The 21,885-nt window shown below is 40.1% G+C and overlaps 1 protein-coding gene across 1 annotated transcript in view; it reads right to left on the reverse strand.

Annotated features, from left to right (window-relative positions):
* LOC110963553 (rho GTPase-activating protein 29-like) overlaps nucleotides 1-21,885 on the reverse strand; it is a 44,113-nt gene that overhangs the window by 8,482 nt on the left and 13,746 nt on the right. The window contains 10 exon segments of the mRNA XM_051953476.1: nucleotides 319-456; nucleotides 593-760; nucleotides 1,768-1,848; nucleotides 2,260-2,370; nucleotides 3,467-3,531; nucleotides 8,214-8,363; nucleotides 8,953-9,013; nucleotides 9,256-9,328; nucleotides 9,631-9,727; nucleotides 13,433-13,576. Coding sequence (XP_051809436.1) covers nucleotides 319-456; nucleotides 593-760; nucleotides 1,768-1,848; nucleotides 2,260-2,370; nucleotides 3,467-3,531; nucleotides 8,214-8,363; nucleotides 8,953-9,013; nucleotides 9,256-9,328; nucleotides 9,631-9,727; nucleotides 13,433-13,576 — 1,088 coding nt within the window.

The following is a 21,885-nucleotide window of genomic DNA, read 5'->3' on the forward strand; positions in this document are numbered from 1 at the left end:
TTCATTTTGAACATTTCCTGAACATTCACACGGCTTATGGAAGACTTTAAGAAAAATATCAACAATTTATATCCTGTTACCATTTCGATCACTCAAAAACTTTAAAAATGTGCCATTCAGAGTAAGTTTGTATAATAAATGTTCTTTTAGTCAAATCAAAAACTAATTTTTGTTTGTTTCAATTTTTGTTTCTGGAACTACAGATTTGTTTACAATTGTACTGTACATTATACCTAAGAGATAGGTATATATAGGTTTATATTTCTCTCTGTGTTCATTGGTTTGTTAGCTGACTAATGAAATTAAATACAGTCTCACTGCTTTGAGGGTGAGGTCACACTGGAAGACCATCTCTCGAATCTGACTGAGGATGGTGCTCTTAGCGTTGGCCAGATCCATTCTTCTGACGCCTGCGTCAGCCATACAGCTTTGGTACTGGTCCTGGGCCTCCTCCGCCTTCCCATAACAATGGAAGCATTAGGATGTGAAAGCACTACTATATTGTGCAGGAATTCATTCTTCACAACAAATAACTGGTGTCACCAAACAGTGACACAAATTATCTTCCTGGTTTTGCTTTTCTGCTGCTCACCTTCTGCAGAGCCTCCTCTTCTAGCCTCCTCTTCTTCTCCAGCTGTTTGTTCCCGGCAGTAGATTGCTCCTCCTGGGAGCGGTTTGTGGATGACTGAGCCTTCTGGTACTCCTCTCTCCGCTGGGCCTTCAGTGTTCGAGCCTTACGCAAGGTTGTATCTGTCTCTTGCTGCCAACACCACACAGATTAGCCTCATAGCGCATGTGATTAAAGTGTTTCATATAGTTAAAGACAAAATTATTAGCCCCTCAATGAGATTTTAAGTTTTTTTCAAAGTTTTCCCAAGTTGCTTTGTCTTCCAACATGACAACGATCCAAAACACATGTTGTTCCTGGTGAAGAACCACCTCCAGAAGCTCAAAGTGAACGTTACTGACTGGCCTATACAAAGCCCTGACTTGGATCTCTTTAAAATCTGTGGAGTCAACTGAAGACCAGGATCCATGTCAGAAGACCATTATATCTGGAGGAGCTTGAGAGATTTGCCAAAGAATATTGTCCTGGGATTCCTCAGGAGATGTGTCAGAGACTTGTTACAAACTACTGCAAGCTGTTATCTAGTGAAATGGAAACACAACTTGATTATTAGCATCAGAGAGGCTAATAATTTTGACCCTGGTACTTTTTGATTTTTGAGAAATAATTTTGTTTCTGTGTGCAAAGTAAAATTATGTAAACATCCAAAATAAAACTAGGATGATTGGAAAAGCTGTGTTAAAAAATCCTTTATCTGTTTAACAGCACTTGGGAAACTGGAAAAAAAAAAATTCTTAGGAGGGGCTAATAATTTTTTCTTCAGCTGTAATGTGTGCAAAAGTTACGTTAAGTACAATCAGATACAAATTTGAGGATTACACAGTAAAGTCTGTCAAGAGCTATCATGGAGAAAAAGTGACTGTTATTAATCTGCAAATAAACATTCCTTAGTTAAACAAATTAGGTAGAAAAAACTCATATCTTATAAAGATTCATTCTTATATATCACCAAAGATGCAAATTAATTTATTTTGTGCTTTTTTCAGATTGTACATCATGATTCTGAATATGCTTATTATGTGTAATATTTTACACATCCAGTCCCCTGGCTGGATGGCAACATCATAAGATTTGCTATGAAACATTGATTAGTTTCAACTACTGAAAAGGTACAGGTAACATTTAAACCTTTTACATACCATTTTCTTTTGCTCCCTTTGCCACTGCTCCTTGATGTCTTTCCTCAACTTGTCGAGTTCATTCTTGCGAGCCAGAAGAGGCTGAGAAAAAAAATGAAAGGTCAGCAATTACCTCGACGTATTTCAAATGAGACTTTTTGAGTGTATTCCTCAAAAAGCTTAACATTAAAGACAAGAAGCTAACAAGGGCTTAACTACATTTGTGTCTGTATCTCAATCAGCAGGTACTTGGCTTGAGGCCTTCAAAGAAACCACAGAACTTTGTCTGACTCCAAATTTTTTTGACAAGTTCTTGGGCGTGTACAAATTCACATACCGTAAATGGAATAGATTACTGATTTGACTGTGGCTTCATCATGGTAGTTTAACCTCTTGCAAATCATACATCTTGGCAAAGAACAACAGTATTTTAATATGTTGGCTGACATGTTGAAATGACCAAGCAACAAAAGGTTTTCAATTCCACAGTCTACTTCTTCTTTTTACTCTTACCTGTATGAATTTATTGGCCTGAAGAGCAACTGCAGTTTGAATAAGCTGCTGGTTGTATTCAATGTCCTTCTTGAATGTGGAAACGTAGATGTCACTGAATGGCATGTAGTCCTTAAACAAATGACATGAGGGAATTCATGTTCAGTTAATTTCCCAACAAAAATGACCTTTTCTAAGGATATAAAGTACCTTACTTTCCAGACTCTAAGCTGCTACTTTTTTTCTCACGCTTTGATCCCTGCGGCTTATAAAACAATGTGGCCAATGTATAGATTTTTACGGGCAGGCTTCATACGGTCAGTACGCTTAACCTCGTCACATCAGAATGAAATTACTGAACAGGTCACAATGCAACAATGAAACTGTTGGAATTAAATCAAACATATTCACACTAAATTTTTCAGATCAGTCACTTTGTGCTTCTTGCACACACTCATCACAGAAAACACACGAAGAAATGCATAAGATGCAGCTTTTAAGTTAAAGGCAATCGATCTGCCTGTCGAAGAAGCAAATAGAGCTGCTGCACGTAAGCTTGGCATCAATGAATTCATGGTGACATGTTGGCGTCGGCAGCATGAACTGACTCAATGCGTGTTACTGCCGTGTTACAGCCACTGTTCAGAAAAAAGCATTTATTTAATTAAAAGTTCAAAAAGATCTTTCTGTGTATATATCGCATGTTACAACGTGGACATCTGCGGCTTGTAATCAGGTGCGGCCTACATATGTCCAAATTTTATTGGTTGTTGCTAGAGGTACGGACCCGTACCCGTAGCCTGTGGACTACGGATACGGCACTTGCCATTTGCCAATCAGATACGCGAGATCTGGTCACGTGACTCCCGGTAGACGCTAGCTGTACGGACCCGTAGCATCGGTACGACAGGTACGGACCCTAAACCTGACCCTAACACTAACCCTAACCTTTGCTTACCTTTCAACAGTTTGCAGTGGTTAGCAGCTTCTTGACTCGCGAGACTCGCGTACGGGTCCGTATCTGTCTGGCAAATGGAAAGTGCCGTACCCGTAGCCTGTGGGCTACGGATACGGACCCGTATCCGTAGACACTACCAATTTTATTTTATTTTTTAATTTAGTAGGCGGGGTTTATATTCAGGTGCGCTCAATACCCCGTAAATTCTGGTAAAATTTCCATAATAATGACAGATACTTGGAAAAAAAAAAAAGAGGTTTCTGTTATTACCTGTTGACTGGCCAGTGCCTTTGCAGACTCTGCCATTTTGGCATAACTTTTAGCATACTCAATATCTGAAATGGAAGAAAAAGAAATTGTACAGAAGGATAAAGAACTATTTACAGTGGGTACAGAAAGTATTCAGACCCCTTGAAATTTTTCACTCTTTGTGTCATTGCAGCCATTTGCCAAAATCAAAAAATAAAATTTTATTTCTCATTAATGTACACTCAGCACCCCAACTTGACAGAAAAAAACAGAAATGTAGAAATTTTTACAAATTTATTAAAAAAGAAAAACTGAAATATCACATGGTCATAAGTATTCAGACTCTTTGCAGCGACATTCATATTTAACTCACATGCAGTCCATTTCTTCTGATCCTTCTCAAAATGGTTCTGCTTCTTTATTGGAGTCCAGCTGTGTTTAATTAAACTGATTGGACTTGATTAGGAAAGGCACACACCTGTCTATATAAGACCTTACAGCTCACAGTGCATGTCAGAGCAAATGAGAATCATGAGGTCGAAGGAACTGCCCAAGGAGCTCAGAGACAGAATTATGGGAAGGCACAGATCTGGCTAAGGTTACAAAAGAATTTCTGCAGCACTCAAGGAGCACAGTGGCCTCCATAATCCTCAAAGGGAAGAAGTTTGGGAGGATCTTCCTAGACCTGGCCATCCAGCCAAACTGAGCAATGGTGGGAGAAGAGCCTTGGTGAGAGAGGTAAAGAAGAACCCAAAGATCACTGTGGCTGAGCTCCAGAGATGCAGTCGGGAGATAGGAGAAAGTTCCACAAAGTCAACTATCACTGCAGCCCTCCACCAGTCGGGGCTTTATGGCAGAGTGGCCCGATGGAAGCCTCTCCTCAGTGCAAGACACATGAAAGCCCACATAGAGTTTGCCAAAAAACACATGAAGGACTACCAGACTATGAGAAATAAGATTCTCTGGTCTGATGAGACCAAGATTGAACTTTTTGGTGTTAATTCTAAGTGGTATGTGTGGAGAAAAGCAGGCACTGCTCATCACCTGCCCAATACAATCCCTACAGTGAAACATGGTGGTGGGAGCATCATGTTGTGGGGGTGTTTTTCAGCTGCAGGGACAGGACGACTGGTTGCAATTGAAGGAAGGATGAATGCGGCCAAGTACAGAGATATCCTGGAGGAAAACCTCTTCCAGAGTGCTCAGGACCTCAGACTGGGCCGAAGGTTCACCTTTCAACAGGACAATGATCCTAAGCACACAGCTAAAATAACAAAGGAGTGGCTTCAGAACAACTCTGTGACCGTTGTTCTGGCCCAGCCAGAGCCCTGACCTAAACCCAATTGAGCATCTCTGGAGAGACCTCAAAATGGCTGTCCACCAACGTTCACCATCCAACCTGACAGAACTAGAGAGCATCTGCAAGGAAGAATGGCAGAGGATCCCCAAATCCAGGTGTGAAAAACTTGTTGGGTCATTCCCAAGAAGACTCATGGCTGTACTAGCTGAAAAGGGTGCTTCTACTCAATACTGAGCACAGGGTCTGAATACTTATGACCACGTGATATTTCAGTTTTTCTTTTTAATAAATTTGTAAAAATTTCTACATTTCTGTTTTTTCTGTCAAGATGGGGTGCTGAGTGTACATTAATGAGAAATAAAATGAACTTTTTTGATTTTGGGAAATGGCTGCAATGACACAGAGAGTGAAAAATTTCAAGGGGTCTGAATACTTTCCGGACCCACTGTATGTCTAATCAGTGTGAAGCAATGATTTTGGATAAGAGCACAATGTCTGCCTCAAACAAAGATTTCCCATTCATGAGTTTCGGGTGATACGAGAACTTACTGATCACATTACACATTATATTATATTCCATTTACAGTGCCCTCCATAATTATTGGCTGGTTAAGATGTGTTGAAAGCTTTAAAATCAATTATTTTTTTATTGCAGAAGCATACTCTCATACTGGAAATTGTAGAAAAATGTATTATAGGAGAAGATTAGGTGCTGTTTTGTTGGCAAAAGGGGGTTGTACAAAGTATTAACATCAGGGGTGCTAATAATTGTGGCGCATAGGATGTGATGTAAAATAATTATTTCTTAATGTGTGATTTTTTTCCCCACTGAATAAATGCACTTTAATTAAAGGTTGGATTTTCCTCTTTTTTCCTTGTGGTTCTATATTATTTAGAAAAAAAAAATGAATTTATTAGAAGCTAAAGAACACATCTTAACCAGAGGTGCCAATAATTATGGAGGGCGCTATATATTGGATGGAATGAAATTAAGTCACTATAAATGAAAGTAACAGTTAAAAAAAAAAAAAAAAAAAAAAAACTGTTTCAGCAAAATAACTTCAAACTAAATACGGATTTTTGTGGCGTTCCAGTAGCCCTCTACAGCAATATTTGCTTGTTAATGTAATCAGCTATGTTGATACATGATTATTGCATGCATATAATCATGTATATATTGACACATTGAATAAAAGACACATTTTCGACTGCAATTAGGATTTTTCCAAATAAAGCTTAGATAGTGCTGTGAAAATATATATAGAAATTTCATTTTTTGCATATTTGTCACTTGTAAATGTTACAGATCATCAGTTTAATTTTAATATAGACAAAGACAAACCAAGAAAACATGCAGTTTTGAGATGATTTTATATTTTGAAGGAAAAATGCAGTCCAGTCTCTTTTGTTCTGTCTGAAAAGTAATTGCCCCCATAATTACCAATCTTCCAAATGACCAAATTCATTTGGCAGTTGGGTTCAATTTCACCATCCACATTTAGACATGATTGCTGACAGGCTTGTTGAAACTTAACATCACTAAACAGAACCTGTCTGTCACTGTGAGCTAAAGGGTCTCAAAAAGCAGCATATGATGCTACGTTCTAAAGAGATTCAAGAACAGATGCAAAACAAAGTCATTGACATTTGTCAGTCTGGAAGGTTGCAAAGTCATCGCTCATAAACCCCAGAGAACCACAGTGACAGACATTATCCACAAATGGAGAAAACATGGAACAATGGTTATCCTTTCCAAGAGTGGCCGGTCTACCAACATTTCTTCAAGAGCGCGTCGATATCTAATCCATCCATCCATCCATCCATTCTCTATACACCGCTTTATCCTCACTCGGGTCGCGGGGGTGCTGGAGCCTATCCCAGCTGGCTTGGGTGAAGGCAGGGGACACCCTGGACAGGTCACCAGTCTGTCACAGGGCTACATATACAGACAAACCATCACTCTCACATTCACCTCTACGGACAATTTAGAGTAATCAATTAAGCTCAGCGTATTTTTGGACTGTGGGAGGAAGCCGGAGTGCCCGGAGAAAATCCACGCATGCACAGGTAGAGGATGCAAACTCCATGCAGAAAGATCCCGGGAAAGCCGGGACGTGAACCAGGAATCTTCTTGCTGCAAGGTGAAAGTGCTAACCACTACTCCACTGTACAGTCCACATCTAATCCAGAAATTCATACAAGAATTCAGATGAATCTCATAAGATTTTCAGGCTTCACTTGCCTCAGTTAAGACCCATCTGCATGATTCCACAATAAGGAAGACACTGGGAGCAAATGGCATTCGTGGTAGAGTTGCAAGACGCAAACCACTCCTGACCAAAAAGAACATAAAGGTTCGTCCAGCATTTACAAAACCATATCTGAATGAGCCTCAAGACTTTTGGGATATCATCTTGTGGACTGATGAGTCAAAGATGTAACTTTTGTAAGATGGGGTCCTTTACATCTGGTGTCCATAAGAAGAACCTGATACTAACAGTGAAACACAGTGGAGGTGGTGTGATGGTTTGGGGCTGCTTTGCTTCCACAGGACCTGGACAACTTGTCATAACTGATGGAGCCATGAATTCAACCCTCTAACAGAAAATCCTCCTGGAGAATATCCACTATCAGTTCATGACCTAAAGGTCAGGTACAAATGATTTATGCAACATCACAATGATTCAAAGCACACGATCAAGCCCATCTCTGAATGGCTTAAAAGAACAACATTAAGGATTTGGAGTGGCCAAGTCAAAGTCCATACTTCAGTCCAAATGAGATGCTGTGGAAAGACCTGAAAAACGGCAGCTCATGCTCGAAAACCATCTAATGTAACTGAATTAAAACTATTCTACAGAGAACAGCAGACCAAAACTCTACCAAGATGATTTAAAAGACTGATCACAAGCTGTAACAAAACATTTAACTGCAGCTGTTATAGCCAAGGGTGGTCCAACCAGTTATTAGGTTCAGAGGGGCAATTACTTTTTCACAGGGATGATACAAGTTTTCGATAAATCTTTAATCTTTTACCGTCATTAAAAAATGCATTTTGTGTTTTTTAGGTTAACTCTGTCTGTTTTTCAGTAAATATAAACATTAATTTGATGATCTGGAATTGACAAGCATGAGAAATATGCAAAAAGTAGAGCATTTCTGATAGGATTTACTTTTTCACTGCACTGTATGTAGGTAAAAGCATTCTCTACGTTTTGGTGACATATTTCTTCAGATTAAAATAACCAGCTCTCATTCAACACTGACTGGAATGAATCACTTTCGTCAAGAACATACTGCCAAGACAAAATGAGCTGTCCACAAACAAAATCTACATCATGATTCAGAAGTCAAGAGACAAAACATTATTTCATCCCTGGCTCAATCTTCCATTCTATCAGGTAAAATGTCCTGATGCAGTAGTCCCGTTTGCAACCAAGTGAGGTGTCACTAATGTCAATGTCTCACCCATGGCTAGCCGTTTCTCCATCCAGGCCAGAAGGTCTTTAATGTACTTGGACCAGGCCTTGGCATAAAGTAGAGCAGACTCCACCCCACTGTTATTCTTCAGCAGGGTCAAGTCAACTTCTTCCTCCCGTGACAGGGACACCTCTTGGCCTGTGAGGTTAGTAGAGGAGACACAATTACCAAACAGGTAATATGACCAAATGATCCCTTTGCTGGACTGATGCATCTCAGTTCTATTATTCCATCAGACATGTGGGAAGTGAACTTAAAAAACAATGACGTCAGGGAAGTTTTCATTGCAGGAGGATATAAAAGTGCCCAGTATCTTTCTAATGCCAATATTTTCTTTTTACTGTACAACCTCTCCTAGCCACCCACCATCTCATTCAACACAAACCTTGTGTGTTTCCATTGGCAGATGGAACTACTCTTCACCAGGCAAGGAATGTCAGATATGTGGACAAGGAGGGGAAACAGGCAACTAGTATGAAAAAAGCAGCAGAAATAACAGGGGTGGAAGTAGAGGTTTAAGGCGGGTCTACCTCAGGCATTCAAGAGTCCAAAGCCTAAGTCACTAAGCTACCTCACAACCTTGACATTCCAGTTCTAACCTGGGCGGAAAAGCAACCATTAAAAACTTGTTTTAAAAAGCCATTAACAGCTATTACATTTCAGAGTGAATGTATTTTACTCGTACATTAACATCAGAGATAAATGACAGGATATGAATAACACTTACCCACAAGATCATCTTTCCCTGAAACATATTCCTCAGGATCCACAAAGAGGTTGTCAAAAGACTGTGAAAGAGACATTTCAGATTATAAGGAGGGAATAGCAAAGATCCAATCAAAGTCAGACATCAGAAGCAGCTGGGCTTTCAACACCCCAATTAAGTACAGTCTTTGAAGCTTTTTTTAACAGGGGTGTGGTAAAATTGCTGCTTTAAGTGCACCCTTTTGAAAGCTGTCATGTTCCTAAATAAAGCCTTGACAAAAAAATATCTGGCCTAAAAGCTGGGAAAAGAAAAATGGCATCTCACCCTGCTTCTCCTGGTCTGGGTGATCCCCAACCCTGAGCTGCTGTCCACATCTCCCATAAGGAAGTCAGAAACTCTGAGCAGCATATATAGAGATATATACATATACATATGACAAAATACATGTCAAAAGTACAGCTTGAAATGGTCAAAACTGTAACAAAGTGACACTTAAGTATTGTATTTACAAGGATGGATTCAAAACCAAAAAGCAAACCTACTATGCAGACATAGGAGAACACAAGATAATGATAGGCTAAATAAGAGTAACAAGCTTCAGTCTGCTGTCTAAAATTAACTGAACTCTTTTGTTTGTAACACAGTAAAATCATAAAAGTCTAGTGGTGTTGAAAAGGAAAAAACAAGCATTTCACTCACACATTGCCGAATGTAAATGCCAAAGTGTCAATGGACGTGTGTATCTCGCCAAATATAGCGCTTCTGCTTTCTGGGTTCACTTCTTTGAAGTTAATGCCTGTTAAGATGACAAAATAGACAAGAACTTTAGAATAAAAAAAAATAGAATTTCACAGCAGCTTTTGTAAACTCAGTCATGTGGTTGGATGATGAGGTCTTCACGACCAATAGAAGAAACACATGGGAAACACATCAAAAGGATGACATATAAATGAAGCAAACTAAATAGCATTTTTAAAACAAACTGCAATGTGTATTGCTTTCCCTCTGCAATCATAAACCACAACGAACACAGTTTACTGGCTGACTTTTGCAAGGAAGTTGGCTGTTGTCTACACAAGGGCTAATGCTGTTTTAAGTAAGTGCTGACATTCTTGACAACAAACAAAAAGTCCACCCACTAATCGGTTACACGGGTTCAAGAGTGTTAAAGTGAAGAAAACAGCTAAGAAAACAGCTGTAAAATTGCAACCATCAGAGCAGAGGTTGTCAAAGATGTGCATTCTTCATGTGTTCATAGCGAGTTCAAATACTGCCTTGGAACAGCTTCAAAGATTTTCAAGGGTGGATATTCAATGCAATATTCAGAAACAATCCCAAATTTTCCCTACTTTGTTCAAATGTGCTAGAATCACCTGGGGCATCATGTATACTGACCATGCATGACAAAGGGAAAATATTCTTTGCTTTGGAATCTATTGACAGCTGGACATCCTCTGATTTTAGAAGGCCATCTAAGCTTGACAAATCTTTGTGAACACATAAACACAGCTTTCCTTCACAGAAACCACTTTACTCAGCAAGAAGACATTTGCAGAAAGCAATCAGAGGAACCAAAGCCACAGTCAGTGAAATCCGACTAAGCTGAGTACTTCCTGTCTGCCTTGCAACAGGAAACACTCACACAGCTTGAGTTCTGTCACATGTAACACTATAGATAACCATGACAACACTTACCTTTTCTCTCTGCCTCTTGGTATTGTCTAGTAACTGGGACCAGAAAACTTCCGAAAGTTGGAGAGTGTGGGGTAAAAACCTCTAAACAGTTTTAGTTTCCAGACTGTTGTCTACTTTTTGTGCTTCCATTTTCTCTTCATCAGAGTAAATTTGATCCGTGTCAGTGGTCGATGGGTAAATTCTTGCAAGCCCATGAAGAAGTATACAAAGGTCATGGCATCCTAGGTTGGGGCAGCAATCCCACTTTTCAGGGGATACTCTTGACGACACCAAAAGAGAGGAGGCACACTGCGAGCTTCCCTGCCGTGCACCTCACTGGCCCTGAATGCTAGCATACAACTCTGCACTGATTTCTTCCTCAGGACATCCTGTGGGTCTCATAACAATGATTCCAGAGCTCGGCCCCCTTTGTCGTGACTGAAATATGGAAACTGCATCCTTCAAGTACAGGCCTCATTGCTTTCTCACAGTTGAGCCACAACTAAGACAATTAGCCCATGAAAAATGTCTTTCGTGCGTATCATTCCGTTTTGTTAAATTTAATTTCTGTGTCATGGCAGCAGCAACTTTTTCAATGTGACAGCTTTATCAGTAAGGGAAACTAAAAAAGACAACAAATTTACAATAGGTTGCTTAAGGACATAAAAATGTTGCTGACACACACATACAAGACACGTACTGTCAGCTCCAAGCATATTCTCTAGACAAATGGGGACGCAAGCATATTCTCTAGACAAATGGGGACGCAAAGTGAGGAAAGAATTTCAAAAGGATGAGGAAGTAAAATCTTTTATAACAGTGCCCTACAGTTTTCAGTAGGGGAGGGACAAATTAACATTTTCTTCACCCTCTCAAAATGTGACTAGAATAGAAACTTTGTCAGGGTCTCTTCAAAGTCAAATGAAAACCTGTGAAATCATCATATTTTTTCTGACACAAACAGAGAAGAAGCAGCATGTAACAACAGCAGTCTGCATCTAGAAAGAAATCATGTGTATGCTTAAGTGAAGCTGGAGGTGTTCCTGTCATTTGCACACAGTGCATATAAAATGAAAAACAATAACAGAAGAATGCCTTGAACGGATATGACAACATTTTAAACTGGTTAGACAGCCATGTGTTTGTAGAGGAACAGAGAGAAGTAGGGAGGAGGTTTTTTCCAATAAATTTTGGCAGCTGTCCAAATGCCCCAGGTGTAATGACCAAGCTTCTAAAAGGAACGACACACTCTGAAGACAGTGAGGCACACAAGGCCTGTTATCATCCAAGCCTTTGACTTTTCATCTCTGATGGCTCAAAGATTCATCCTTCTCCCTTTCAGTCCTCTACTGGCCCACTCTCAGTGTCAGTATTGTGTTACCTACTGGTCATTAGGGACAGTGAGTTGATGTAAGGCACCCCCTTGTGGACAGGCAAACTCCTGAATCAACTAGGTATAAAACAGTTTTATTTAGCGGTAGTAAATGGCAGACCTTCCTAGAAAAGAACGATGACACTGTACACTGTCATACGCAGTATCACCATCATTCTATCAGAGGTAGGGTGGTGTATTCATACCTTAGTCCAGTTTCATCATACCAGTAGATTAACATCTTGGTGAGATTCTTTTCTGATGAATAATAATGCCTTCATACTCACAAATTTTTGGGGGGTTGAATTTTTGTTTGAGACACTGATTCCAACAGCCAACTCTAGGTACTGAACATTAACCTGATACAAGTCCTTTCTTTTAATATATTTAAAATTTTTCCTAGAGTCCACATGAGGTCAGACACTTCAAAAGGAGATGACTGAAGAAGTGTAACTTGTATTTTTACAACTGCATTAACTAAGAAAGTGCATTTACTGTGGCCTATACGTAGTTCACTTAATAAGGACAGCACCAAGACCAATCTGCTTCATCCACTTGTACATCCTAATTGTGATATCAAAAAGTACTTTATTCAGTATCAACTTAAGCAAAGATTTTCCGATATTTGACATGCCATGTGCGTTTAACAGGGTTTCAAAGAAGAATTTGTGTTTAACTGCTGCATAAATATAGACAAAAGAGAGAAAACTATAGGTGTAAGTTAGTGTGAATTGGTTGCCGGTAGTCATCGTGTCATTCTTCGATCCTGTGACTCAAGTTAAAGGATTCAAGTTCAGAATTAATCTCAACAATGCAAATATTTCCTTTGATTAAATCTTAGCTGCTGTTTCCTTGTTGCATTCTAAACACTGTCAAAGCACCAGTAAACAGGCTACAGAATGCAGAAACGCATTCTGAAGCATTCATAGACAGTAAGTCACAGCTCAGATGTTGAAACAGTGTAGGTGATGCGTCAGACGATCAGACAGCTCTCAACACAGCAAAAAGAATGAAGACACATGGATGTGCTTGATCAACAAGCAGTCTGCCAAGAGGCCTCTGCAGCCGCTGAAATATGGAATGAAAATTACAGTCATGTCGTCTCCACTGTATAAATTCTTGTGTGCAAGTCAAGAAAGAAAATACACTTGCAGTGGATCACATTTCTAGCAGATGAACTTGTGAGTTTCCCGTGCTTTGTTCATCAGGGCAGGGGAAATAGATCTGTTGCTTGAGGAATAATAACTTCTTGCACTGTGACCTTTTAGAAAACATATCTCCAAGCCAACTCAAAGGGTATTTCCTACATGGGTCTGCAATGCTGACATACAGCCTTATCCTGACTCAGTGATGTAACAGTAAGATTTCATGCCAGTATATCTGAGCATTATCTGGGTTCCTGTGTGTCTTTACCTGCAAGTCTGTGTGCACCCAAGCAAGCGAGTAATTGCTGACCTTTGACCTTGGCAATCACCGTGCCAGCTGCTCCTAGGATGTCTACAGAGTTGAGGGTCTGGTGTTTCCCAATGACAGCCTTGAGGACGCGCAGTAATTCTGCCAACCGTTCCTGCACCACCTCCTGAAGACTCTCCAGGCTTTCTGGAAAAAAAAAAGAAGTCAAAAGTAGGTCAGCCAAATGAAGTCATGTACGTATCATGATTTTAACAAGAATGAAGCAGTCCAAGTTTGCAATCGCTCATTTTGATCTGTAAAATCACCTTTATACTTTGCATATTGAGTATAAAGGTAGCCAGTGTCAAATCATTTTTTGGCATTTCTTTTGTCATTGTCACACATGACTTTACAAATATTTTGGGCAAAAGACGATAGCAAAGCTTCATAGCTTGAAAGTGACAATCTATACAATTTCCCTCAGACGAATAAAACAGTACCTGCTGTGGTATGTTTTGTTTGTGTCCGTAGTTACGTTTCCACTATGAAAAGTGGAAGGAGGACATGTTGTGGTTGAGAGACAGTGACAAACTCAGTTGCATGAAACTACTGTGATGCAACCTGCTTCTTCCGGGCAGAAAATAACACCATGTACAATGGGAAAGTGTGTATTGTAGACAGCTTAAACTCTCAGTCACGGTTCTAACATTCAAATACAGGTTAAAAAGGATAAATACAGATATTATTATGTGTTTTTTGTAGCCACAAGTGAAGCAGAATCAATACTGAAGGACAGAAATGTGCTAGTTCAGAAAACTAGTGAGTAAACAGTGACATTTAAACATTGTATTTACACTCAACAAAAATATAAACGCAACACTTTTGTTTTTGCTCCCATTTTTAATGAGATGAACTCAAAGATCTAAAACTTTTTCCACATGCACAATATCACCATTTCTCTCAAATATTGTTCACAAATCTGTGATAGTGAGCGCTTCTCCTTTGCTGAGATAATCCATCCCACCTCACAGGTGTGCCATATCAAGATGCTGATTAGACACCATGATTAGTGCACAGGTGTGCCTTAGACTGTCCACAATAAAAGGCCACTCTGAAAGGTGCAGTTTTCTTTTAGTCGGGGGGATGGGGGGAACCAGTCAGTATCTGGTGTGACCACCACTTGCGTCATGCAGTGCAACACATCTCCTTCGCATGGAGTTGATCAGGTTGTCGATTGTGGCCGGTGGAATGTTGGCTCACTCCTCTTCAATGGGTGTGCGAAGTTGCTGGATATCGGCGGGAAGTGGTACACGCTGTAGTATATGCCGATCCAGAGCATCCCAAACATGCTCAATGGGTGGCATGTCCGGTGAGTATGCTGGCCGTGCAAGAACTGGGACGTTTTCAGCTTCCACGAATTGTGTACAGATCCTTGCAACATGGGGCCGTGCATTATCCTGCTGCAACATGAGGTGATGTTCTTGGATGTATGGCACAACAATGGACCTCAGGATCTCGTCACAGTATCTCTGTGCATTCAAAATGCCATCAATAAAATGCACCTGTGTTCTTCGTCCATAACAGACGCCTACCCATACCATAACCCTACCGCCACCATGGGCCACTCCATCCACAACACTGACATCAGAAAACCGCTCACCCACACGATGCCACACACGCTGTCTGCCATCTGCCCTGAACAGTGTAAACAGAAAGTGACAGGAGGAGGAAAAGATTTTTTTTTAAAAAATAAAAAAAAGCATTCACGATTCTCTGTTCTTATTTTTTCATATTAAATCCTGTCAATCATTTTGCTATGAAAGACATCCCGTTCCTGCAGGAAAAGGCAAGTCAGTGAAGAAGAGTACCTCTTTTATTCATGCATTTACCAAAGGGTTTTGCTGGTCATCTAGGCTCTTCTTCTTAACTCAACACCTGGGGCCTCATTTATAAAAGAATGCACAGGATCCATACTAAAAGTTTGACTATGCCGAAAATCTGAAATAGGCGTACGCCAAAAAATATTCTGATTTATAAAACTGTGCGTACGCACAGCGGCATGCAATTTCCCCTTTTTAAAATCACACTCCAGCTGGAAGATTGCGCAGGTGGATCCACCTCACATCCCGCCCACAACACACCAACATTTTACCATGAACGGTCAATGCAAAGTAACTCATGAATGTATCTGCATATACATAAGCTGCTGATCCACGGCATTTTAAGCAGCGCCAGCCTGCAGTCTTTTCCCTACACTGCTGTGCGTCAAGATGAATGAGTCGTGTTGACCCAGGCCACCCTGCCACTAAATTTGTTATGATCATGTCCGATGTACAAATAATTTGTACACTGATTGAATGTACATTTTTTCGGTTCACATAGACAAATTCATTTTCACTCGGAGCCCTTACAGCAACATGAGTGCAGTCAGTTACGCCGATTACATTTGGGAAACCGGACATTGCTGCAAATTGCTGTTTAATGTTGGCTGTTCACCCACAGTGTAAGGAAGCCTGCTGTATTGACTGGTCATGTTTATAATGTCATCCAAAATAGTTAATTATTGTGCTGAGGGATGGTTGTGATATCCCAGACTTAAAGGACATCATTTAACTGTATATCAGACTCAAACGGGATTTAGACAACAAATGCAACCTCATATATTCTTCATATAAAACACATACCTGTCAGCCACTTCCCGCTGGAAGGAGCCGGTCGCCAGAAGCCCCAGAGTGGTCAGTACCTGTGTCTGTACCGGGATGGCGTGGTTTCGGCGGGTGGGTCGGTCTAAGACAGGGCCCAGTTCAGCACATAGATCCAAGAGCACTACTCTAGGGAATCCAAATCGGCTTGTTAGCCAGTCGTCATCATGGGGCAGGAAATCTCCGTGATCCCTAAAATATCTCTCCATTCTTATCTACCATTTATGTGACTTCCAGCAATGCTAGCGCATCCATTGTGCCACATTACGCACGACTGTCATCCGCTATTTATCTGCTTGATCAGCGATTGGACTGATTGTCACATGCCTTGTCCCGATTAGTAATCAATCAGTGCCACCCACAGCTCTATATCATTTGAAGATGGAAGTTTGATATATGAACATAATTCTGCAAATACAGTCGTAGGCCGAATGGCGCACTACAGGAACATCTACAACAATGAGGGTTTATGATTATCCGGCTCTACAAGTCTAATATGTGATAACAATAAAGGTTTGAGATCAATCTGGTTTCAATTCACCACTTCACCCTCCGGCACTGCCGTTCCCTCTGTCTCCAAAATGTGCATAAGCAAGCATCAAGGTTGGCGCACTGGTGCACATATTCTTTTTTTTTTTTTTTTGAACTAATTTTATTTAGTATCAAGATAGTACAATCTAGAACACTCCTTGAGAACAAAGCTCCTTGACATTTCTGGTTAACAATTACAATTCTTCTTCAGAAGGGCATAAAGAAATTAAGAGATAACACCATAGGTTAATAAAAAAAAAAAAAAAACATACCACAAAATAATTTTTGCTTTTCTTTCCTCTCACAAGGGACTGTAAAGGGGCAGCTATCATCTCTATAATGTTCTATTCAGCCAGGTACCGAGTTACAGGTGTCCATTTACGTACAAAAATGTCTTTTTTCATTTGCAATTGTGCAGTTAGTTCTTCCATTATGTATACCTGTCTCAGTCTCCCAGTCCATTGTTCCACTGTAGGAGGATGAGTTCGCCGCCAGGAAACAGTTATCATTTTCCTTGCAATTAACAATAGCACCCTTAAGATATACAAATTGTCTCCATAGAGTAGACCTGTCGGTATACATCCCAAAACATAGTACAAAGGGTTCAAAGGTAAAACAACATTTAAAATAACTACAATCTCATTTTTAATATTCTCCCAAAATTTCCGTAGTCTCGGACAGTCCCAAAAAATATGTGTATGATCACCAACCATTCCACATCCTCTCCAACATAGTGGTGAGGTTCCTTTAATGAACTCAGAGACCACTTTGGGGGTACTAAAGTATCTGACCTTAACTTTCCAGTCGAACTCCCTCCACATAGGACTGTTTGTGATCTTATGGCTTGTTATGTTACTTTCCTCCCATTCTTCAACATTAATTATGACATTAGCTTCCAACTCCCATTTTTCCTTAATATATGAAGTATCTCCTGCCTCCTCCAATTGCAAGATTTTGTAAATACTTGATATATACTTTTTTGCTGTCACATTTTTTTCAATCATGTCAATAAAATACTGTTCGATACCTGTTGGTGGTCCCTTTATTGCTTCCCACTCACTGTGTGTCATTAGATAATGCCTTATTTGAAAGTAACGAAACAGGTCCTTCGCAGGCAACCCAAATCTTTGCTGTAGCTGTGCAAATGATTTCAACTTATCACCTTCCATTAACTGGTTAATTGTAATCAGGCCTAAGTCAGCCCATCTTCTAAAGCCCACATCACACAGAGATGGGTAAAAATCCATATTATCAGCTATAGACATAGCCCTTGATATTGAACTCGGTCCTCTCATCCTTGTCCTTACATTTTCCCACACCTTCAATGTATTTTGTACCCAGATGTTTCTAATCTTAATTTTTTTCCAGTGTGTTTTCCCCAAAAATATTATTGATCGGAGAGGAGACTCTGGGATTGAATTTTGTTCAATCTCCACCCATCCTGTGTCCAAGTCTTTATTAATCCAATTCGCTAATATCCGTAGTTGGGCTGCCCTGTAATAGTTTCTAAGATTTGGCATTCCCAGACCACCTTTGAGTTTTGGTAAAAGGAGTGTTTTTAGCCTAACTCTGGGTCTTTTCTTCTGCCAAATAAATTTTGATAGGAGCTTATCTAACATCTTGAAGGTAGTTGCAGGTATTTGTATGGGTAAAGACTGAAAAAGAAATAGAAATCTTGGTAGAACATTCATTCGAACTGACTCTATTCATCCCAAGACAGAGAGAGGTAAAATTTCCCATCTAGCAATGTCTGATTTAACTTGTGAAATTAACTTCCCATAATTAGCCTGATATAACTGATTGGTCATAGGGGTTAGAATGGTTCCCAGGTATCTAAATCCTTCACTAGCCCAGTGGAAGGGTGCTATACTGTTCAAATGGGGTGGCCAACTTCCCACTATCATCATGGCTTCTGATTTGGTCTCATTTATCTTGTAGCCTGACAACTCTCCATACTTTTTTAGACTGTTCATTATGACTGGGACTGAGTTTTCAGGGTTTGTTATATACAGTAAAATATCGTCTGCAAATAACGCAATTTTGTGCATAGTACCCTTTTGGTCATCTATTCCTTGTATTCCCGAATTTGATCTAATCATCTCCGCTAGTGGTTCTATACTAATTGGTGCACATATTCTTAATTATTTTTTTCTTTTTTTGCCTTTTTATTTCAATAGTCGCAGCAAAGAGTGACAGGAAACAGGGAGAAGAGTAGGGGGAAGACATGCAGCAAAGGGCCGCGGGCAGGAACCGGTGCGCATATTCTAACTCCAAGTTTATTTTTATAAATCACAACCTTTGCGTAGAAAGTGGCATACGTAACTTTCTACCCCTGTTTTGTGCGTACGCAAGCTTTATAAATGAGGCCCCAGGTCTCTATGTTTTATTGTTTGTTCGTTTTTTATCATTCCTACAGAACTTTTCAAAGCGGTGTTGGACTTTACAGATAATTGGAGTGTTTGAGCAAAATAAAAATCCGCATAAAAACGTGACACAACGAACTTCTGCAAACGTGAAAGCAACAATAGGAGAGGAACAGTCTGTGTCCTATCCTGATCAAAGCTCATCACTGGAGGCTCCACAGGTTGGCACCAGACAATAGGTGAGTTCATGTCTAGCTCATTGTTTTGGAAGAAGCAGGGGCACTGGCTGGAAACAGAAAAGTCATCTGTTCTTCATCAAGGCTAGCCCACCAAGCAGCAGGGTGAGAGGAGAGACTGAATTTATTGGAACGTTAAAAGGAATTACAGAGGGAATGAAAATGAGAGCCTGGGTGTGTGAGTGTACGTTACTCTTTCCACTCCTGTCTTGTTCATGCACATACAAATACTAAATCAACAAACTGGTGTTAAATGCTGTAGAAGAGATGTTATCTGGGCTTCAGGTATACGTCCTGGCCATCTGTCACACTATTTCATGAATGACAGGAGACACAAGAAAAGCACTCAGAGCGCAGTACTTCGCCAAGGCTTCTCAGTCATTGTCTGATTTCCGATGGATGAAATCTTTAAAAAAGTTTGTGGTCTGCAGCGGTCAATTTGTAGTAGGATTGCAATCATGTGATCGTCCACAGGCAGCTGATGTAGTGTTCACTTGTAGTCACGATTACAGTGACACTGTGCCACTATCTTGCAGTGATACAGAAATCTTTGCCAAAATCTAATCACTTGGTTCTTGTGTCATTTGTGACCTTTCCTGAAAATTTCATCCAAATCCCTTAATCTGGTTTTGAGTAATGTTGCAGACAGACAGACAGACAGACAGACAAACCAATGCCGATCGTCAAATAACTCCACCTCCTTGGCGGAGTAATAAACAATAACAATGATGTCGGCAAGAGAAGAATTGCAAGATAATGTTACTAACAAGACAAAGAGAGGCATTTCTTGAATAATCTATAAAAATAATTTGCTTAACTGCGAGGTTCAATTTCCTTGTCAGACACTGAACAGTCCCTGTTCCCTGCTTCCACTTCTAGTTAAAAAAAAGTGTCCTTTGCAGCAGGGGGCTCACCTGCTCTCTTGCCCCAAGGTGAGAGGTCGAGGACCTTGCAACACAAGCTTTAAAGTCCTCCTCCCTACCATCACTGATAGTAAGCCTTCAGTGACCGCCCACCCTGTCCTTTTATCCTTCTTGTGGCCATCAGGGTGTTAATGGCTAGCTTACTGGCTTTTAAAGGTATTTTCTATCAAAGACGTGTGTGGGCTGGTTATAAGAGTCAGTCCTAATGAGGTGTGCACCTGGGAATTACACAAGTGTAGCATTACTGAAGTAACTGCAACAGAATCACAGCAGAAATGTAGGTTCGGATTACACATTTCATTTTCCTCTAAAAAGAATTTAATTAGACTAATGTAGTCTTCAGAGCCGCAATAGAGGCACAAAATGCAAGGAAATACCAATAAGCTTTGACGTTGTGGCAACAAAGACGAATGTCCTCATCCAAACTGCTGGACAAGAGGTGAAGCCTTGTTCCTCTGTTGTTTGATACCCACTACCCGCTGTCAAAAATGCAGCACTGTGCAGAGTTAAATCACTCTAACAGAGTGGCACAAACAAACAAATAAATAGCAGCCACCGATTTCAATTAATGACAAACATAATGTTGGCAACTTTCACTAAACAAAGACCACATGCACACTACTGAGAGCAGAGCTTCATGTATCTATTTAAGCAATATTTCCCTTCACATTTCTACGAGCATGAAAATTCTATACAAAAAAATGTACATGGATCCAGGCAAAAAATCTGTAGATAAAGAACAGTCACTATCTTAGACTGGGTTTAGGGAATAAAAACATACACTAGCAAACTGAAATGTATTTATTACACATTTGAAAATATAATTAGGCATTTAAACCTTTTAAGTCAAGTGTGCACATGTGCTTACAATTCCCATTTGTATGCCAGCATAGTCTGTGTCGACTACTTAGATCACTTTTAAGTTTTCATGTTGTAAACCCAGATTAAAAAAATATTCACCTTTAAATTTTTAAAGGCAAAAATCCGTGGTGAGTGGTTTCGTCACAACAGTGACATCAAAAATGCCACTGGAAATGTGCTGGTGATTGTGGAGGCCATTCCATTGTTTTGGTAGAGATAACAGTGGTGAGGCAGAGAGCGGGGCCATATTGTTTAAAGGAAGACCCCCTGCCAGCGCCAATGCCGCTCAAATCTGCTGTGTCTTTCTTTACAGTGGTGAGGTGGGATAGTTTCCCAGCCACGCTTCATGCTCGGTCGGGGTTATTTCCATTCTACACCATAAAAGACCTCAGTATTCTACAAATCACAACAGCATGTATTTTTCTCCTAAACCAAAACAAGGAAGAGGAACACAAAAAACAACAAATGTTTATAGATATTTAGAACACTAAACAAATATATAATACTTTCACATGAAATGTAGCTTAAACAGAAAATGAATTAACAAAATAGTTGCAGAATATATTTTGACAGAATAGTCAATGAATTGCTCACATTGTATCACAGTTTAAACTGGGATGTTGTAGCAAATCCATCACGTGCCTGAAATGGTACAGTAAATGATTCAGCTCTAAATTTACTGAATACTTTCTATTCAATTTCATTTTGAATTTAAAATTCAAGTCTCCAGATTCACCTATTTTCAACCCCATTGTGTCTGGTGCAGAGAAAGACCAATCTAATCCCTATCTTCAGGCGGCCTAACAGAGGTTACAGCCTCTGCTCCCTCCACTGATAACAACAGGCAATCACCTCGACCGTCTGGACACGCGATCTGCTCAACATGAAACAAGTCTCGGA

The sequence above is a fragment of the Acanthochromis polyacanthus genome, chromosome 9 (genome assembly GCF_021347895.1).
Source record: "Acanthochromis polyacanthus isolate Apoly-LR-REF ecotype Palm Island chromosome 9, KAUST_Apoly_ChrSc, whole genome shotgun sequence".
Lineage (NCBI taxonomy): Eukaryota > Metazoa > Chordata > Actinopteri > Pomacentridae > Acanthochromis > Acanthochromis polyacanthus.